Source organism: Equus caballus, chromosome 12, assembly GCF_041296265.1.
Source record: "Equus caballus isolate H_3958 breed thoroughbred chromosome 12, TB-T2T, whole genome shotgun sequence".
Classification (NCBI taxonomy): domain Eukaryota; kingdom Metazoa; phylum Chordata; class Mammalia; order Perissodactyla; family Equidae; genus Equus; species Equus caballus.
The window spans coordinates 46,186,096-46,205,000 of NC_091695.1; the positions used below are offsets into that span (position 1 = coordinate 46,186,096).

Here is an 18,905-nt window from a genome sequence, read left to right on the forward strand (position 1 = left end):
GGCGCCCCCAGACCTGCTGGCTCCCCAGGGTTGGCTGATGGAGGACCCGGAGGCTCTTGCCTCGTGCCCTTTGAGACTCCCATCCCGTTCCCTCCACAAGGCAGCCGGCCCTCCAGAGTCGGGCACGTGCTGGACTATTTTCCATGCTCTGCCGGACCCCTGACACCCGCGGGGCCCTCCCTGGGGGTTTAAGGCGGCAGTTCACTTTCCCTGCACCTCCGTTTCCTTATGTCACAAATAGAGCGATGACCCTCGCCGCCTGTCAGTGGGGGAAAGGGCAAAGGCCATTGCCGTGGAGAAGTCGCCGCCAACGAGTTAGGTCAGGATCTGAGACACGCGGCGGCTCAGAGAATCAGAAAGACAGCTTGGAGGGGTCGGACGCCAGCCCCCAGAACCCGCCTTCTCGGACCCCGAGCTGAGCGCACGTCCCGCTCCTTTCAGGAAAATGAAGAAGTTGATCCGCTCGCTGCGGCTGCGGCACCGGAGCCCCCCTGACCACGACGAGTACGTGAAGAGGAAGCAGCGCTACGAGGTGGACTACACCCTGGAGCCCTTCGCGGGCCTGACCCCCGAGTACATGGAGATGAGTGAGTAGCGGCAGCGGAGAGAACCTGGGCCCCGGGGGCGGGCGGGGTGGAAACAGGCCGGCTTGGCGCCTGTGGGCTGGCTGCGGTCCGTTGCACGGAGCAGGCTCTCCGTAGGCACCCAGGGATTGGGGCTTGTCACCCGCAATTGTGTCACCGGGACAGGAGGATGCCCAAAGGTGGCATATAACTCTCAGGGGTGGGGCAAGGAGAGATGGGAAAAGGCCAGGGGTGGCCTACACAGCAGCCATCCTGTCTCCTATCTCTCCCTGCCTCCCTCTGCTCTGGCTGCACTTTACCCAAACATGCTGAGCTCACGCCTGCCACAGGGCCTCTGCACAGGCTGTGCCCCACCTGGAATGCTTTCCCCCTAACACCCATGTGGCTCACTCTCTCCCTTCCTTCTTCTCCCTTGCTCCAATTGTCCCCCACCAGAGGGGTCTCCCTGAGCAGTGTTTAAAAGGGGCAGCCCCTCCCCTGCACAGCCCTGACCTCTGTCCCTCCCCAGCTTTATGTTCCCGTCACCAGCTGACACCTTCAGTCCTCACCGTCCCTTTCCCGTCTGCCTCTCCCAGTAGAATCGAAGCTCTGTGAGAGCAGAATCTTTTGTTTTTTGTTTTGGGGGTTTTTTTGCTCTTCACTGCAGTACCCCCTGCACCTAGAACTGGTCCAAGTATACAGTGGGCGCCCGATATGTGTTCTCTACCTGAACGGATGAGTGAGGGAGGTCGGGAAGACTCAGGGAGGGGGGTTCTCAGAGTGGTGTGCCCCCGGCCACCATGGGCAGCTGGTTAAAATGCAGGTTCTCAGGCCCATCCCTGGTCCGTGCAGGGTGACAAGCGGGCCTCTGCTTTTTTAACACACACCTGGGCCACCGCGGCCCGGGGCCGCTGTGGGGGTGAGGTGGGGGGCCGGGTGACCCGGGCCGTGCAAGCATTTCTGTTTAATTGCCTCACGAGCGCTTCCCTGTCCTCCTCCCGTTGGCCGAGTGGGTCCACATAAGAGGCTCCCAGCTCCCCAGACGGTTGTGCAGGAAGCAGACTGACTCAGGAGGACAAGAACCTTGAGACTTTAAAAAAATGGAGGCAGCGTTGTGCTCCAGTGACACTCTCTGTTTTCTCCTGGAGTAAATTCTGAGCCGAACCAGAGGCGGGCGGGCAGCTCCCCAGACCCCGTGGGTCCCCGTGGGCCTGCTCCCTCCCCGGCTGTCTACACTCAGCAGTGGGACCAGGGAGGAAGGCCTCCCCTGCCTGCGACCCCTGACCCTGCGGGAGGAGAGACACCAAGAGAAGCAGCCTGTGGTTGGCTAAGAGACTGGCAGTCGTCTCCCCAGGTTTTAATTTCTATCCCGTGTCCCGTATCCCTCTCAGCTTTGATGAAATCAAATTCCCGGGATGGGCGCCTCCTGCCCACCCAGGGAGCGGCCCGCCCCGTGCGCCCTGCTGGCTTTCGTGTCGCCACACCGCGGCCATCTTCTCCTGGAGGGCCAACTCCAGCCAGGCCCCCGGAGCCCTCAGGGGCCGCTGGACTGGAAGAAAAGGCCCAGCTTCCATTCCCTCCTCGCCTGTCCGTGCAAGAGGGGGCGGCGTCACTGGTGATCGGGGACCCACAGCCTTGGGCCTCAGCAGCCCCTGACCCCACACCCTCAGAGCCCCCGCCCCGAGCCTGTCCTATCCGAGGGCCTCTGTCACCTCCAGAGCCTGTAAGGGGCCCAGCGTCCACAAAAGCACCCCGTGGAGCCCCCCGCGGGGCAAGCAAGGCAGCAACACAGCCCCTCAACGAGGGCTGGCCCAGAGCCCCACCCGCCACTAACAATGGCCACACTCAGGCCGCCAGACACAGGGTGACATTCTGCCGGCTTCCTTGTTTACTGCCTGGCACCGAGCGCCCTTGGACGGGCTCCCGCCGTACAGTTCCTGAACCAGCCTCCCCGCTCCGTTCCGCTCAACAGCCCTTCCCTGACCCCTCCAGGAGCCGGCCCCGAGCCGGCTGCAGCCTTGGGGGCCGGAGACACCCCAGGGCCGGGCTGCTGCTGAGGATCCTGAGCCAGAGCGAGGGGCGAGACTGTCCGGACAGAGGGTCCCCGCCCGGCTCCCCGAGGCCCAATGGAAGGGGACGCTGGGGGCTCACAGAGACGCAGGCCCCCAGGGCCCGGGCACCTCTGGCTGATGGAAACCCTAGGGTCTCGCTCAGGGCCTGTCCCAGCCCCGACGCAGGATGACTGAGGCTGGCCCTTCTGCTCACAGGGTCTTTTTTCCCATTATGGATGAGTTTTTAAGATTAGACTTGTAAGTAAGTACATGCCCGTTATTCAAGAGTCTACATTGAGGACAGAGCAAAATTTAGCATCCTCCCCCAGCCCAGGGTCATCTGAGGTCACCCAGGGTCACCCGGGGTCACAGTGGGTGTACCCCAAAAGTCTTGCATACGCAGGTGCAGGTGAGCGCGTCTGAGGCAGGGGCCGCCTGCCAGACCCGGGGTCGTTCAGCTCGCGGGCCCGTGGGACAAGGGACGGCGCGTGCTGACCTCGGCCTCCGCTCTCTTTGCAGTCATTCAGTTTGGCTTTGTCACCCTGTTCGTCGCCTCCTTTCCCCTGGCCCCGCTGTTCGCGCTGCTGAATAACATCATCGAGATCCGCCTGGACGCCAAAAAGTTCGTCACCGAGCTCCGCAGGCCGGTGGCCGTCAGAGCCAAGGACATCGGTGAGTGGCCCTCGGGAGCAGGTTCCGAGTGCGTGCCGGGCTTGGGGAAGGGCTCCTGTTCCCCAGAAGCTGGAGGCAGAGCCGGCAAAGTGGCATCAGGCACAGCGTCCCCAAGGGCTCCTTGCTGCCCCTCCCCTGGGTGACACTCAGGGGCTCGGGTGGGGGTGATGCAAGACCCCAGGGCGCCTTAACCCCCCACCCCAGCCCCTGAGGTCCTAAGACGTATCGGGCACAGAGGACATTTGGGAAGAGGGAGTGTCTCAGCAATTGCTGCTCCAGAAAGCCCACGAGATGCATTCCTCTCGGCGGGTCCTCCACGCCCACTCCCGCCCCGGACGTTTGTGTGGCCCCGGAGCACAGAGCCAGACCAGGGGGGCTGCTGTGTTAGCAGGTGCCTTCCTGCACAGCACATCACCCACTCACGTGATGCTCACAGGAAGGAAGGAGGGAGCCCCTTCCGCTGACGAAGGAAGAGCCTTGCCCGTCCAGGTCTGGCGGAGAGCAGCCAGGCCTCCTAACCCCACACCACCCACAAGGGGTGTCACATGCACGTGGAGCAGGGGCTGGGCGTGGTCCTTTCAATGTCAGATAAGGATCAGCTTCCTAACAGAGCTATCAAAACCAGAGCAGACTTCTTTGTGGGGTGGTGAGCTCCCTGTCGCCAGGGGTATTTAATGTGGGCGCCCGTCTGTCCGGGAACAGTCAGGAATGTGGGGAGACCAAGCGGGCGGCGCCACGAGCACACCTACAAGGACGATGCCCATCCGATCTTAAAGGGAATCAGCTCAAACCGGGACCCAGTTTTCAAAATGAAAACGAAGAAGTCTTTTTTGGGACTTTATCTTGAAATGAGACGGAAGATTACAAGAATGTATTCATTCACCTCCGATTTAACACAGTTCGGTTGGAACCCAGAGGTGCTAGTTCTGGGAATAAACAAAGCTGGAAGCACATGCTGGGGATTCTGTCGTTTCACGAAATGAGGATTGCCCGCCAGCCTGGCGGGACGTCTGCACGTTGTGCTTTTGTGGCCCAAACATCAGGTTGCAAAAATGTGGGGGCCTCGTCAGTGCTTCCAGGAGCTTCTCCAGCCCTTGGCGTTGGCTCGCCCGTCTCGGGCTCTGCGGTCCCCGGCCGTGCTCTCTCTTCTGTTGTCGGCGGCCCTGCCTCCGTCCGCACCTCGGCCCCCGGTGGCCAGCTCTCCGCCATCCGCCTCAGAGACCACGTGGACTCTGGCTTCCCTTACACGGTGCGGCCTCTTGGGTGGAACTGGACGGAATTACCGTTTTCACGATTCCAACCGGATGGCGGTGATTTCACCTGGTTTGCCTGCACCCCGCATCTGTGCCGGGTGCATCTGTCGCCTCCTAGCTGGGCGACCCCGACAGGGTCAGTGAGGACTCAGCAAGCTCACGCCCTCTGTAGGGTTTCCTTTATGATTTAAAAGGCTTTAAAAGCCCTGGATTCGCCTCATGGGGGGGCGGTGAGCGAGCCTTGCCCCTCAGCCACAGCCCTCCGTCCCAGAGGCCGGCAGTGGGTCTGCTGACGCGCCGGCTCAGAGCTCAGCGCGGTTTCCGTGAAGGCCGACAGTGAACGTTCATCGTTGTGGACCAGGAGGCCGCATGCTCGAGGCTTGGAGCAGCCATTCTCACGGAAAGGCTGTTTCTCACGCTTTTTTCATTTCGCGCTTAAAAACGTAGACAGCCACTCTCGGCTCTGGGCTGTCCACACACAGGCCAGGCTGGATCCAGGCCTCGGATGGTACTCGCGGGCCCCCTGTGGAGCTCCAGGGGATGGGCCCCAGGGTCCGTAAGCACAGCACACCCTGCCGTGAGGACACGCTGGAGATCGGGGTCCATAGTGAACTCTTCCCGGGGCTTTCTGCCGTCGGGTACCCCCAGGAGCCTCCCGAGGATGCTTGGGCACATCCTTGGTCACACTTTCCAGATGGGGAGGCTGAGGTCAGCTGGTCAACAGAGTTGAGCTGGAACCCGAGACCTGAAGCCTTGGGTCCCTCCAGGTGCGACCCCCACACACACACGCCTCCTGGAGGAGAGGGTTTGCCCTGAAAAGCTTCCGCTGCCCGCCGAGGCCTCGCGAGGGCGGCCGGGGCGGAGTGCCAGGCGCTCCCAGCACAGCCCTGGAATTCTGGAGCCCCGTGCCCAGGGCAGGAAAGAAAAGAGCGTGGCCTCCCCGTGGCTCGCTCCTGACAAAGGCCTGATTCTCAGGCGCCCGGAGGCCCCGGGCGAGTCCTCTGCGGGCGTGTGTTTGCTTTGGCGTCCTCCGCTTGGCAAAGCCCTGGTTTAGGATGTCCCTCCAGCAGCCTCGGAAAACTCGCAAACCCACCAGGGGAAACGGGGCACCACGCCCACCTCCCCGGCTCTGTCTTTCCCACGACTTAGCAATGCTGGGACCCGTGTCTCCAGGGTTTTCACTCACTCACAGCTCCTCGTTTTTTTTCCCCGGTTCTTACGGGTCAGCAGCTGGCTTCCTGGTTCCTGTGTGGTTGGTTGGAGACATAATCTATCCTCCTTTCACGGGTTTGTTTCTGGCTCCTTGGACTGTAACTTTTCCTTGAAGAGACTTTTGTATTCTTCCTGTGATCCGTGCACGGCCCGAGGGGGCAGAGGGCCCCAGTGGCCCCCATGACCCGGACCCACAGCGCGGGGTGTGGCTGGGGAAGCTCTGCCACAAAGCACAGGCGCCTTGATGCCCCTGCCTGGCCACGGAGAGGGCGGCGTGGCGAGTCACGGCGCGGACCCAGGCCTCGGAACCGCCTCCAGCTTCCCAGCTCTGACCTTTGACACCGGGCTAACCCGCTTCCTGCTCACAAGCTCGGCGCCTCCGGAGCCTCTGCTCAACCGGCTCCTGGGCCTGTACGTGGGCAGCACGATGAGGAGCCCCTGGACGTGGGTCCCCTGGACGGCAGAGGCACCTCGCAGAAGAAGGCAGCTCCCCCTGCAAGCTTTTTGTAAATGAAGCCCAGAGACTCTGCCCAGAGAACAGCAGCCCACTGCGCCCAGAGATGGTCAGAGCGTTATTCTCGCCCTGGAGGGTCGCAGCTCCAAGAGAGGCTCATCCCGGGGCAGAGGCTGGCGTCCTGGGTTTACATTTTGTAAACCCGTGCCCGTGCCTCTGGTTTGGGGACCACGCAGAGGACCGTCGGCCTGGACGTATAGGCATCACAGCGCCTGCAGGACAGGCTCAGCTCTGGGCTCTGGGAGGCTCTCCTTGGCCCAGCCCGTCTCCCAGCCTTGTCACTCCTGTGTCCCGTCGTCCCCTCGCCCGGCCCATTGGGCCGACCCCAGACCGTCTCTTCGTACCGAGCTCAGACGCCGCGTCCCGCGGGAGCCCCCTGCCTGAGGCTTCGACCTGCCGGGGCTCACCGCACCCCACCCAAGTCAGAGGTCGCAAACTCAGACCCTACAGGGCCGGGCTGGCCGCGTGAACAAGGGGATGATCAGAAGGAGGAGGAATGCCCTCCCGGCCGCAGGGCAACACGCTCGTTCCCATCTTCCTTGAGTGTTTGTCACCCCACTTTAGTGGGGACCTGGGTTAGATGAGTGTTTCTCTCAGCGGGTAAAGGGAGGCCCCACAGGGCGGAGAACAGAGCTGCCTACACGGCCCGGCAGAACGGGGTGCCACCGCCAGCTCTTGTCCCCGAGATGTGCCAGCCCGCTGTGACCAGGCCTGAGGCTCACTCAGAAGTGGCAAGTCGAGATTTTAAAAAATATGTCATCCTGATTTGTAAACATCCGTCAACACCTTTTAAGTCGCGGGCACACCCCACAGAACACCCATGCACGTGGTTGTGGCTCGCAGGCCGCCGTTTTGCAACCTCTGCTCTGGCATCGAGAGTCTGGTGGGAAAGGCTTTCTACGCTCACGCAGTCACTCAGCAAACATTTACCCAGCAGTGCCAAGCCCTGTGTGCCAGGCACTGTGCTGGACCCAGGAGACACACAAGGGCGTGCAGTTCACAGCCCCACCCCGGGAGCTTGGAGTCTAGGAAAGGGCTCCCAGCCCCCACGACACGCAGCCGTGAGCATCTGGGCAGGACAGTCAGATGTGTGACCGCCAGTTGTGCCATCTTCCGCTCACTTGCACCCCATGTTCTTCCTTCCTTCCGGGGAGACGGATGGGATGGGGTGGACCGACCGTGCCCCGAGGCCATGCAGAGCCACATGACTATTCCTGCCACCACTTCTGGCAGGAAAGCAAATTGAGACACCCGCTCCAGTGGGGAAGACGGGACAGCACCACGACAAACGTCCCGTCTCGGGTTAGGTCGTAGCTCGCCTGGCGCCAGGGCTCCGACAGGACCCAAGAAGGTGATCCCCGCTTCCCGCCCAGCCTGGCAGAAAGCCACCACATGCCGGCTGTCCCGGAATCGTCATCGGCCGGGACTGGGGAGCAACAGATCTGGACACTTCACCCTTTGACCTCGGGGGCTGCGTCGGAGCCTGTGGCTTCTAGCTCCTGGGCCACAAGGGGCTGCACTCCCACTGTCTTTGCAGTTCACAGCATCACCCCCAAAATGGGCCTTGGAGGTGCCCGCAGCTCGGCAGAAACGCCCGTGGGTAGCTCTCCCTGGTCTTGCGCCATCTCCGCCCTGGGGAGACAAACCCCATCTGCCACATTCTTCCCTAATGACAGCGACACCCAGTCCTTCCGCTCCCGCCCTTTCTGAGACGGGTGCTGTCTGTCATCGCCCATCAGGGATCTGGTTCGGGGCGGGGAGGGAGAGCGCCTGGACTGGCCTCCCAACCCAACGCCGCCCCTGCCGTGTGTCTGGCCCCCTAGGCAAGTTCAGGGTGAGGGTAGTGGTCGGGCAGGGGGCGCCTGGCCCCTTTCCAGGAGTCACAGCATCGACGCCCTAACAAGCAGGGCCCGCTCTGGGCCCTCGGAGGAGGCGCGTCCTTCTCGGGCTCTGCTAGGGAGGCCAGCGGGGGAGCGTGCGTTTCCCAGGTGCCGAGTGGTGGTCCATGTGACTGGGTGCGAGCTGCGCCCTGGGTGACGGAAACAAGGAGGCGTCCAGACGAGAAGCAGTTCGCACCGCACGGCTGTCAAATCATCATGCCCGGAGGCGGGGGGGCCCTGGCTTCGCTCGGCGGCCCCGGCACCACCTGTGGCGTGTCCCTGCATAGTTATCCTAGCAGCAGAGCGCTAGTCCAGTGCCTGCCACGTGGGCAGGAGCGGTGCCCAAACGGAATCTTTGTCTCTCTAGCAAAAAGACTTCGTCTGAGCCAGTTAGTAAAACAAACAAGTCCGTGGAGATGGTTCAGAAGCACTTGGGGACCAGCTGTTTTTAGGCACCTCTTAGAGGCTACGATTTGCTTACAAACAGCTGATGAGCCGGCCCAAGCCGCGGGCTCTGTCGTCAGCCAGGCTCCCCCGGACCACCCCCCCAAGGACTCTGCATCCCCGCGCCTCTGACCAGGCCCCAGAAAGGGCCAACCCGGCGCCCGCCAGGCCCCCGGCCGGAGTTTCTGAGAGCCAGGTGCGGAGGTCCCTAAACTCTGCCTCTCTCCTCCCCTCAGGAATCTGGTACAACATTCTCAGAGGCGTCGGGAAGCTGGCCGTCATCATCAACGTAAGTGACGTCGGGGCCTCTGCCGCCTGGAGCCCCTCCGGGGAGCTGGGGGCGTCTCTGCCTCCACCCCGTGTGACCCCAGGTGTCGAGGGGGCGGGCGAGTTCTGGGTGGGAGTAACGAATTCTTCTGGACCTTTTTCTGCAGCCTTGAGCAGACTTCCCCACCGTGCCCACCTTGACCCCTGAGTCCACTCTCTCCCCAGGGTCCTGAGAATATACGAGACAGAGAGATTCCTCATTGGCTGTCATTCTGCTCTTTTCCAATAGTCTTTCCCCTTTACCTGAAATGCATGCCTGCTCTAAAGGGTTGGAAAATGCTGAAACTTGGAGAGAAGAGGAGAAACCACACACGTGCACACGCACACACGTGCACACGCACACACATGCACACACACACACAGCTCACTAAGCACAGTGCTCTCCCCCAGGGTCCCCCTCCCCTGCGTCTCGCATCCCGTCCTGACACACTGTGCCACCCCCCCCCCCCAGCCTCTCCTACCACCAGGCCTGCAGGCTGCGAGCGTCCTGCCCCCTCGGTCACAGCAGACCAGCCCTCAGGCTCCCTGGTGGCCTCTGGTCCAGGTCTGCCTGAGTCTGCCGGGGCCTGGATCCCCCTGGGTTTAGTTAGCTCTGTCCGGCCGTCCCCAACACGTGCTTCAAAGCCCAGGGCTGAATCCCGGGCATGTGAACCCCAGGAGCCCCAGAGCATCCGCGGTGACACCACCTGGTGACCCTCGCCCCGCCACCCGCTGCCCAAGCTGGACGGAGCCCCCAGAAGCTTGCATGTGGGGTGGTGGGGCTCCCCAGAGCAGACAGTCAGTCATTTGGCTGAACGGCCCGGATGCTGGGTCAGGGTCACAGCGAGGCCCTGGGACTCGGTCCCCACAGCACCGGAAGTGATGCTCAGCCGGAAGGGACCCGCGGACACTGCTCTCCTGGCTTGTGGGCAGCCCTGCCGACCACCCACTCCCCCGGCTTGAGGCCTTGAACCCTCATCCAAGGGAAGCCATAGGCAGAGCGCGAGCACGGGACAGCGACGGCTCCTTATCCCGCCCCAGCAAGCGAGCGCAGGGCTCCGAGGCAGGAGGGCGTGCTTTGGCTGGGGGCAGGGGTGCCGGAAACGCTGAGGTGTGGCCCATCTGGAGCACAGGGTGCTGTCAGCAGCTGGGAACCAGCCGGACATCTCGCGAGAACCACCAACAGCAACCATAATAATGGCAGCTAGCATTTATAGAGCGTCCGGAATGTTCTGGATTCTTCTAAGCTCTTTCAGTGCACCCATCCACTAGGGCACACACAGCCCTCGAAGGCAGAGGGTTGTTACAGAGGTGAGACAACCGAAGCACAGAGAGGTCAGGCAACTTGCCTGAGATCACACAGCCAGAAAGAGGCAGAGCTGGGCTTCACCCCAGGCCGTGAGGCTCTGATACTGGCATCACCCTGCCCTGCCCCCAGGGGCGGCTCTGGAATAGGATGAGCTGGGTCAGACCTTGACAGTTTACAAAGCACCTTCCCCTCCGTGCCTCCTCCTTTTTCAAACAAGCCAGGAAGGCGAGGTTTTACGCAAGGTGGTGATGTTATGCCTGTCTGACAAGAACAAAGTGGAGGCACAGAGAAGTTAGGTCACTTATCCAAGGGCACACAGCCAGTGAGAGGCGGCCAGCTTTCGTCCCCATGCCTTGCCGTCACAGGCGTCCCATTCTCAGCCCTGGGCCCCTCCCCCGGCTGCGGAGGGGCAGACAGGAGTGCCCTCAGCCCTTCATTTGTTCACTCAATGTGCCGAAGCCACGTGGTCACATTTGTCAACTTGTGGGCAGAGTGTCACATGGCCAGGCCCCAGGGCCATCGCCGCCGTGGCTCATGGGGGGGCATGTCTCCCTCTGCTGCCCAGCTGGGGGTCCATGCTGACCCCGCTGTCCCCTGTCCCAGGCCTTCGTGATCTCCTTTACGTCCGACTTCATCCCCCGCCTGGTGTACCTCTACATGTACAGTGAGAACGGGACCATGCACGGCTTCGTCAACCACACCCTCTCCTCCTTCAACGTCAGCGACTTCCAGAACGGCACGGCCCCCAACGACCCCCTGGACCTGGGCTACGAGGTGCAGATCTGCAGGTACCGCTCTCTCGGCTTCTCTCTTGGAAGACCCACATTGGGTGGGTTTCTGGGAAAACTCCGATTGGAGCCAGGATTCTTTCAGGACCAGGTCACGGAACAGCGCAACCTTCCTTCAAGGAAAAGAAAAGATGCCTGGGGTGGGCGTAGGAGGTGATTTATTAGTTCCTTTAACTAAGAAGTCCAGGATAGCTTCAGGCATGGCTGGATCCAGGGGCTACAGTTTGCCATCAGGCCCCACTCTGGCACTGCCTCCCAGCTTTGCATTCCTCCATGTTGGCGTCGTTTTCTGGCAGGCAGAAAGGATCCCTCGGCAGCTTTATAACCTCTCTGCTCAGGAGTCCCGGTGAGAAGAATTTCTCTTTCCCAGTAGTCAGAAAAATCCCAGGATCGAGTCTCACTGGCCTGCTTGCATCACAGGCCCATCTGTGAACTAATCGCCGTTGCTAGGGGTGGGGGGCTCTTACTGTCTAGGCCTCGGTCATGTGCCAGGGTGTGGGGTCATAGTCAGAGAACTGGGGGGCTCCCAAGGAAAACTGAAGTGCTGTGACTCAAAGAAGGGATGCTGGATGCTGAGCAGGCAAAAGCAACAGATAGCGGAGATAGTCAAACCTGCAGGGCCCCTTCAGCTGGCCAGACACGCAGGAAGGCCCCGGGAAAGAGGGAGGCGAAAACAAGGACAGGGGAGTGCAAGGCAGAGCCGGGCCTGGCTGTTCGCTGTGCAGCCTCCACGTGCCAGCCTGGGCTGGGGGCTGGGGACTTGGGAGCGGGTGGCATGTCCCTGCCGTCCGGGGTCCTCGATGCAGGGGGGCGACAGAAGCCTAAACAGGTCAGTCTCAAGGGGTGCTAGGAGTCGGAAGCCCAGGTGAAGGGTGGAGGCAGTGGGAGGCATTCCAGGGGGAGGAGCAGAGAGCTGAGACTCTGAGGGTGGTGCCCATAGCCAGCTCCGTCCTCCTGGAGCACGAAGTGTAGCAGGAGACGAGGGGGCCGATGAGACAGAGGAGCAGGCAGGGGCACGACATCCCAGGGCCAGCACACAGAGGACTGTTGCACGATTGACCTCTGGCTTTGCAGTGAGGCTGAGAGCAGGGAAGCAGGATCGAGAGACGGTGTGATCGCAGCCTGCTGAGCCACCGTGGATGGTCTGAACTGTCTCCAGCCAGCTGAGACTCAGAACACAGAGGCCGCAGGGGCCCAAATACGCGTCACAAAGCCCGTGCCACGAAGCCGGCCCCTTTCCGCACAGGGCAGGCTGTCCTCCAGCCTGTCTGCTCTGACTCGGCACATATTCTGCTGAGCTTAATTCTGCGTCTCCGTCCCCCTCGGCTGAGCATCAGGGAGTGGAGGACACTGCCGGGGTGCAGGGAGGTGACAGCAACAAGAAGCGGCTTGTGGCTGCAGCAAAAAAAAAACAGGCCCGAGAGACGGAAACACAGAACCACCTGGGTCGTTGGAAAAGGCCAGCCGACCCACCCCGCGTGGGTGCCGCTGCTGGCGGCCCCGTGGCAGATGTTCCCAGGGGGCCTGAGTGACTGAAGGACAATTTCAGGATGCCCTGTGTGTGTGCCGGCTCCGGGCGGGGGCAGCCCCTCCTCTGGGACCCGGTGTAGCAGCGGGAAGTGGGGACGAGGTGGAGCAGGTCTGCCATGGGGAGGGCAGGCGACCCAGCCAGACTCGGACACAACACGGCTTCCAGAATCCCAACCCCCACGCGGTCCCGCGCACACATATGTGGGCACGTGCATCCCGGGAAAGGCCTGGAGTGATCTGCCCCGACCCTCTGCGTGGTCCCCTCGGGGAGGACACGGCGCTGGGGAGTGGGACGTCCAGGGAAGGGACTGAGAGGCCCCCGTCCCCGCCCTTGCACAGGCTCGTGCTGCGGGCGGGACCGGCCCCCCAGCCTCGGGCCCGGCTCTGCGCGGGTCGGGTGGCACCAACGCCTTCTCTGCATGTGTGAACGTTCCACGCCAAGAACACACTCAAGCTGGACCTCTAACTAAAAGCAAATTTTACAGGAAGAGTGATTTTACTAGAAATTCTCTCCGCCATGTCGGTGTTGATGTCTGTAGGGTGAACTCCGGTTTTCAGGAGGACACGGGCCATCGAGCTGCAGGCCCTGGTTAAGAAAGCAGCCCCCCCATCCCAGGCATCCGTTGGGGTGTCCTGGCCACACGGGGAGAGGCCGCAGAGACAGGGCAGAGACCCCGTTTTTAAGTGTCTGGTTGCTTTAACCCCCTAGAGATGGAAGACTGGGGGCCAGACCCCTCTGCTCCCCAGGGTTCCGGTTTAGCCCGGCCCTGCCCCACCCTTGGCCAGCATCGTGTGCCACAGGTGCTGCGAGCCCCACACCTCCGCTGGCCGCACCCATGTCAGGCCGCCACCCAGAGGAGTTGGCAGTCGGGGGGAACAGCGCCCAGCCCAGCCTCGGGCGGCCGGTGTGGGAGAGGCGGCAGAGCTGAGAGCTGTGGTCGCTGCTGGTACCATTTACTCCTGTGCGGAAACGGGCATTGTCTCATTTAATGCTCCCAGCCACCCCCAGAGAGGGCATTATCTTTCCCCCTGGGGAGCTGGCAGGCTCAGTAAGGGAAAAGGCTGAGAGCTAAGCAAGGGAGAAAATAATATCATCTCTGGCGGAGGTCAGCACAGGTGGCAGGAGGTAGCCTCTGGACAGGTCTACAAGTGGGCTTTGAGGCATGCATAGGAGTTTGCCAGGTGACCCAAACACGTTTCCCGGCATCCCAGGGTGGCTGGCCTTGAGTATAGAAAGAGGGAGGAACAAGTGTGTGTGGCTTCTGACACTGGGAGAACGAGGGCTCCCTGTTCCCATTGGAGAGCAGGTTGTACAACTTCTGTGTCACTCGGCAGCTGGCACCAGAGTGTGTGTTCAGGCCCGATCTTATCTCTGGGGTTGGCAGCTGAGCACTGAATGGCTCCTCAGAGACTCCCCTGCAGCTCCCTCTGGACATAAACCTCCGTGGGTCGGGGGCCCCGTCTGTCGTGTTCCCCTGCTGAATCTTCAACCCTGAAACGGGACCTAGCATGTAGTAGCTGCTTAATAAATGCTTGTGCTGTGGCTCAGTGAGAGAAGGCCAAACGGAGGCCCAGAGATGCCAAGTGATCGTGCAGAGACACCCAGCGAGGCGGCCGCTGGTTCTGGGTCTGGGCCCCAGGGCCAGGCGCCTCCTCTCCTGGGTTCTGGGCTGGCCCTCAGCTCTTCAGGGACCAGCAGGGGCGCACCTGCGGCCCCACGTCTAGAAACAGGCTTTCCCTGCCGGCTGTGGGGAAGCTTTTCCAACACACAGCACAGCACGGGAGCAGCCCCGGGAAGGCCACGCCCGGGCGGAAGTGTTCCCCCCGCCCAGATTCGGGGAGCAGTCGGGGGGCCTCAGTGGAGACAGGACCCCGGATTCTCGCCCCCATGCTGCAACCCCCCCAGACTGGACGTCTCCGGGCCTCTGAAAAAGGACATGGCACGCCCTGAGCACGGGAGGGCCCATCACTCCGGTAGTGGACAGATGGAGCAAAGACCCTGCTCCACGGGACGGGGCACAGTGGTGGGACCAGGGGCGAGGGGTGACCGAGCTCATCTCCGAGCAGGAAGGCCCTGGGCCACGTCCCCAGGTGAGGACTCTGGAGCAGGTGGGCTCGTGTCACGTAGGGACAGAAGGGAGGCGCCCAGAGGCCGCAGCTGGAGGAGAGGACAGGGCCCCAGAGCGCCCGGGGCAGGGCGGGCCTGGGGACAGTCACCCGAGGGCCCCAACCACACCCCCACCAGCAACTCTGATAAGATATTTAGCTTTTTTCCAGTAGTTTCCTGGAAAAGAGGGAGAGGTGGTTTTCAAACTGTGTTTCGTGGAACCCAGCCTGGAGTTGTGTGAACGATGGGGTTGGGTTGGGGTGAGGGGGGCCCAGGCTTGGGGAACCCCACCCCCCTGCAACCCGGGGGTCCCCACTGGCTCTGGGGGACCTACTGGGGCATCAAGTGCAATTTCACTTTGGAAAAAGGCTTCCACTGGAACCCTGGACCAGGCGGTCCCAGAGCCACCTGTCTAGTGTCTGCATTTCCCACAAAGCCCCTTGGGCCCTGCCCAGCCCCCGGTGGGTCCCAGCCTCCCCCCAACATGGAGCAAGGCTGGCAGGCTGTGCAAGCGGGCTGGGCTGGGACGTCCTCCCCAGGGAGGGCAGGCTTCCTGGAGGTGGCGGCGTGGGATCCGGCTCGGGCTGCCCTGACCCTCTCTCCCGAGCTCCACGGGGCCGGCCAGAACCCCGGCTTCCCCTCAAAGACCCGCCCTCACTGCCGGCTCTTTGGCAGGTACAAAGACTACCGGGAGCCCCCGTGGTCGGAGCACAAGTACGACATCTCGAAGGACTTCTGGGCCGTCCTGGCAGCACGGCTGGCCTTCGTCATCGTCTTCCAGGTGCGCAGGGCCTGTCTGTGTCGGGCTCGGGAACCGAGATCCTGGGGAGGCGCTCTGGGCCCAGAACAGGCTCAGGAAGGCAGGAGCTGGCCGGCGTCTGGGGTTCGGGGGCCTGGAGACCCCAGGAGGGACCCCCAAGGAGGGGGGCCAGGCCCTGTCCAGAGACAGGTCCCAGGAGACCCTCAGGAATACAGGGAAGGCAGGGGGGGCTGGGCCAGCACTGGTGGAAGCGTCTGGACTGATCTGGAGAGAAGGCAGGTTCAGCTCAGTGTGAGTGGTCTCACTGAAGGAGACACGAAGGAAGGGAGACCTCCCCACCTCGGTCTCTCCCCTCGGTCTCTCGCTATCTCTGTGCAGCAGATGTCCCCCCGCCCCCATGGACAGGGCCAGTACAGCCAGGAGGGCAGTGAGCTCCAGGGGCCCAGCCCCGCCCAGCCCAGACTCTGGGGAGGGGAGTGGGCTAACGCTGAAGCCAGGGTGATTCCCAGTGGACAGGACCCCAGACAGAGAGCCAGCTGGTGCACGCAGAGGCTGAGGTCCCAGAGATGGGAAGGCACCCATAGCCACCTGGGCCCTGCCAAGGTCCCATTCACATGTGTCCCCCTAGCACCTGGAATCTCAAGAAGGGGGTTCAAGCTCCAGCTCTGCCCCTTACACACAGTGTGGCTTCAAACAGGACTTCCACGCCCTGAGGCCCCGCTGCCTCCTCTGTCAGCTTTCCGTAACACTCTGCAGTCAGAACAAGTGTCTGGGGCCAGGTTCCCCAGAAGCAGAGCCTGAGACAAGGATTCTGCACAAGTGGGTCATTGAGAGAGGCCCCCGGACAGGGGAGGGAGCTCAGCAAGGAAGGATCCCAGCTGGAGATAGCCGTACCTCATCCCACGGGGAGCTCCAGAGCATGAATCCCAGCTTGAGGCAAGAGAGCCCGTCTGGTCAGCCCGTGTTGGCTGGTCATTGACTGTGGGCTGTGCAGGCCTGGAAGACGGAGACAGACGGGAGGGAGCAGTTCCCTGGGGAGGGGACATCTGTGAGCATTCGCAGCCAACACCGGCCACAGCCGGGGGCTGGGAGTGCCAACAAGGAAGGGGCATCTGGGGGCCCCGGCACCGTCCATGACAAGGCAACTGACTCAGCCAGACGTGCTAACAATTGATCCCTGGACAGAAGTCTAAAAAGCAAAGAGATTTCGGTTTTTCTATAAAAACCAACTCATTTGCGTACTGTGCACCAGAATCTCTGCAGTGAGGGGCAGACGCTCAGGGTGACCCTGGGGGGGGGGCCTTGCAAACTGCAGAGGGGCCTGCAGAACCAGCAGACAGTTTCGGTTCCCTCCGTTTCTGTGCGATTCCTATTTTAGCTATTTTCCTTCAAGCCTTAAGACTCGTTATATTTGGTGATGCGTGACCGATCGGATCATTTCTCCAGCCTCCCAGCCAAGGGATCGAGAATCCTTCCGACTTTTCCTATTTACTGAGCTCAGAGTCTTTCAAGAAAGTCAGCAAACGTTTCCGGAGGGCCCGCTGGGTGGGGTCCTGCCTCGTTTATTCCTTCCAGGAAACGGAGGCCCGGGGAGCTCAGAGGATGTGCCTGAGGTCCCAGGGCCGGGTGACGGGGTGAGGTGCTGCCAGGTGGGGTGCAGGTAGAGATGGGGAGCATCTCCAGGGTCCTCCTTCGCACCCCCACACGCTGACTCTCCTTGCAGAACCTGGTCATGTTCATGAGCGACTTTGTGGACTGGGTCATCCCGGACATCCCCAAGGACATCAGCCAGCAGATCCACAAGGAGAAGGTGCTGATGGTGGAGCTGTTCATGCGGGAGGAGCAAGGCAAGCAGCAGCTGCTGGACACGTGGATGGAGAAGGATCGGAAGAAAGATGAGCCGTGCAACAACCACAACCCCAAAGCCTGCCCGGACAGCGCCGAGTACCCCGGGGGCGCCCTGTAGCGGCCTCCGGTGGCCCCAGCGACGGGCACCCTCTCCCGGGCGGGTGGCTTCTCGCCTTCCCCGGGCCTGGTGGCTCCTGTGTTTGCTGCAAACAGGGAAGACCACATTCTGATAGGACAACATTTTTCTGTCTCTTTTTTCCTCCTTGTTTTTGCACAAAACCATTATGCAGGGAATTTTTTTATCTTTAGTCTTCGAGGTTAATCACGATTGCAGGGGCAGGGTGATGACATGCAGCGAATGTCGGGGGCTCCGCAGGAACGATTCTTGGAGACCTCGGGTCTCCCGTGCGGTGGACGGTGAACAGAAGCTTCCAGAAATCTTCTTCAGTCCCCCCGATGCCTTAAGAGAGGCGCAGGTGGATGGGAGTCCAAGGCATTGGCCGAAAGCTCGGGTGACACCCGAGGGAGACAGAGAAACCGATAAGGAATAAATGATGTCGGTGCTGGTTCCAAAAGGCGTCACCTGCCTCTGGGTCAGAAAAGCGAGATGACTTTTCACCCCCTTTTCCTTCTGTCAGTTCAGAAACCAAGACACCCTGGTCGGAAAGAGAGGTGCCCCGGCCCTGTCCACTCAGGGGGCTGGGCGCTTAGTATTTACTCTCGGAGAACGAGGGGGTGCAGGTGGCCCTGAATGTGCAAATGACCAGCATCTTTGGGGTCCCCACTGTCAGCTGACCTCGACCTTGTCCTTGTGGGACAAACCCAGGATGAGAGGAACACAGGCAGCGACAGAGAGCCTCGGAGGCATTTCTAGAGACGGCATGAGGGTGTCAAGAAGGCTTCAGGCGCCCGGGGAACACTGAAGCTCTAGGATATTTATTGGGGGTTTTTGGTGAATCAATTCTATGGTGGATTTGAGGGGTTTTTTTCCTGTAGCTTTAAGGTGGAAGGAGTTTATTTTCTTAGTTAACCAAATATCATTGAGAGGAATTTAAAATACTGTTACTACCAAAGATGTTTATTAATAAAGCTTTCTATTTTGGTAACACTTATCTATATTTTTACTTACAGGAATGTTACTGTTGGACAATTATTATTTGCAAAGCTTGTAAAGACCAGTCTCATAGATGACATGAGTAATCTAAATTTGCCGCCGTTCTACTAACCGATTCTCTGAAATTTCTCAAGCACCAAGGGACACATAAAAAGAAACGTGTCACCAAAGGGAGGCAAGAGAACAGCGCGTCTGTCTCAGACGTGCGGTTGGCGTGACGCCGACTTTCCCGTAAGCCGCCAACTGTGACTGAAGCCCAGAGGTGTCGTAGATTTTCCTTATTTGCTAAAATCATGCAATCTGATGCTTCTGTTTTCTTTTGTACAGTAAATAGTTTGAAATGGAGTTTTTGTATATAAATATTGTATTAAAAATTAGGTGATTACCAAACATCCTTTGATGGAAACCATTCTTTTTGGAAGCGAATGCACACAAATCCTCAGAGGATGCGGCTGAGCAGGCATCTAGATAAATCTGGACACACAGCACTTTCTGGCCTCGAACGCTGACCGCATGGCCTCCGCCCAGGAAGCGCAAGGGGCCGAGAAGGTGGT

At 60.9% G+C, this 18,905-nt stretch overlaps 1 protein-coding gene across 16 annotated transcripts in view; it reads left to right on the top strand.

The window, feature by feature from the left end:
- The window catches only part of ANO1 (anoctamin 1), a 167,195-nt gene extending 148,454 nt beyond the window's left edge, over positions 1 to 18,741 (top strand). For all 16 annotated transcript variants that reach the window (XM_023654626.2, XM_070228961.1, XM_023654624.2 and 13 more), the window contains 6 exons: positions 442 to 587; positions 3,134 to 3,286; positions 8,826 to 8,878; positions 10,808 to 10,992; positions 15,305 to 15,410; positions 17,113 to 18,741. In XM_023654626.2, coding sequence (XP_023510394.2) covers positions 442 to 587; positions 3,134 to 3,286; positions 8,826 to 8,878; positions 10,808 to 10,992; positions 15,305 to 15,410; positions 17,113 to 17,355 — 886 coding nt within the window. In that variant the 3' untranslated portion in view covers positions 17,356 to 18,741. The remainder of the gene's footprint in view (positions 1 to 441; positions 588 to 3,133; positions 3,287 to 8,825; positions 8,879 to 10,807; positions 10,993 to 15,304; positions 15,411 to 17,112) is intronic.
- The last annotated feature ends 164 nt before the right edge of the window (positions 18,742 to 18,905 follow it).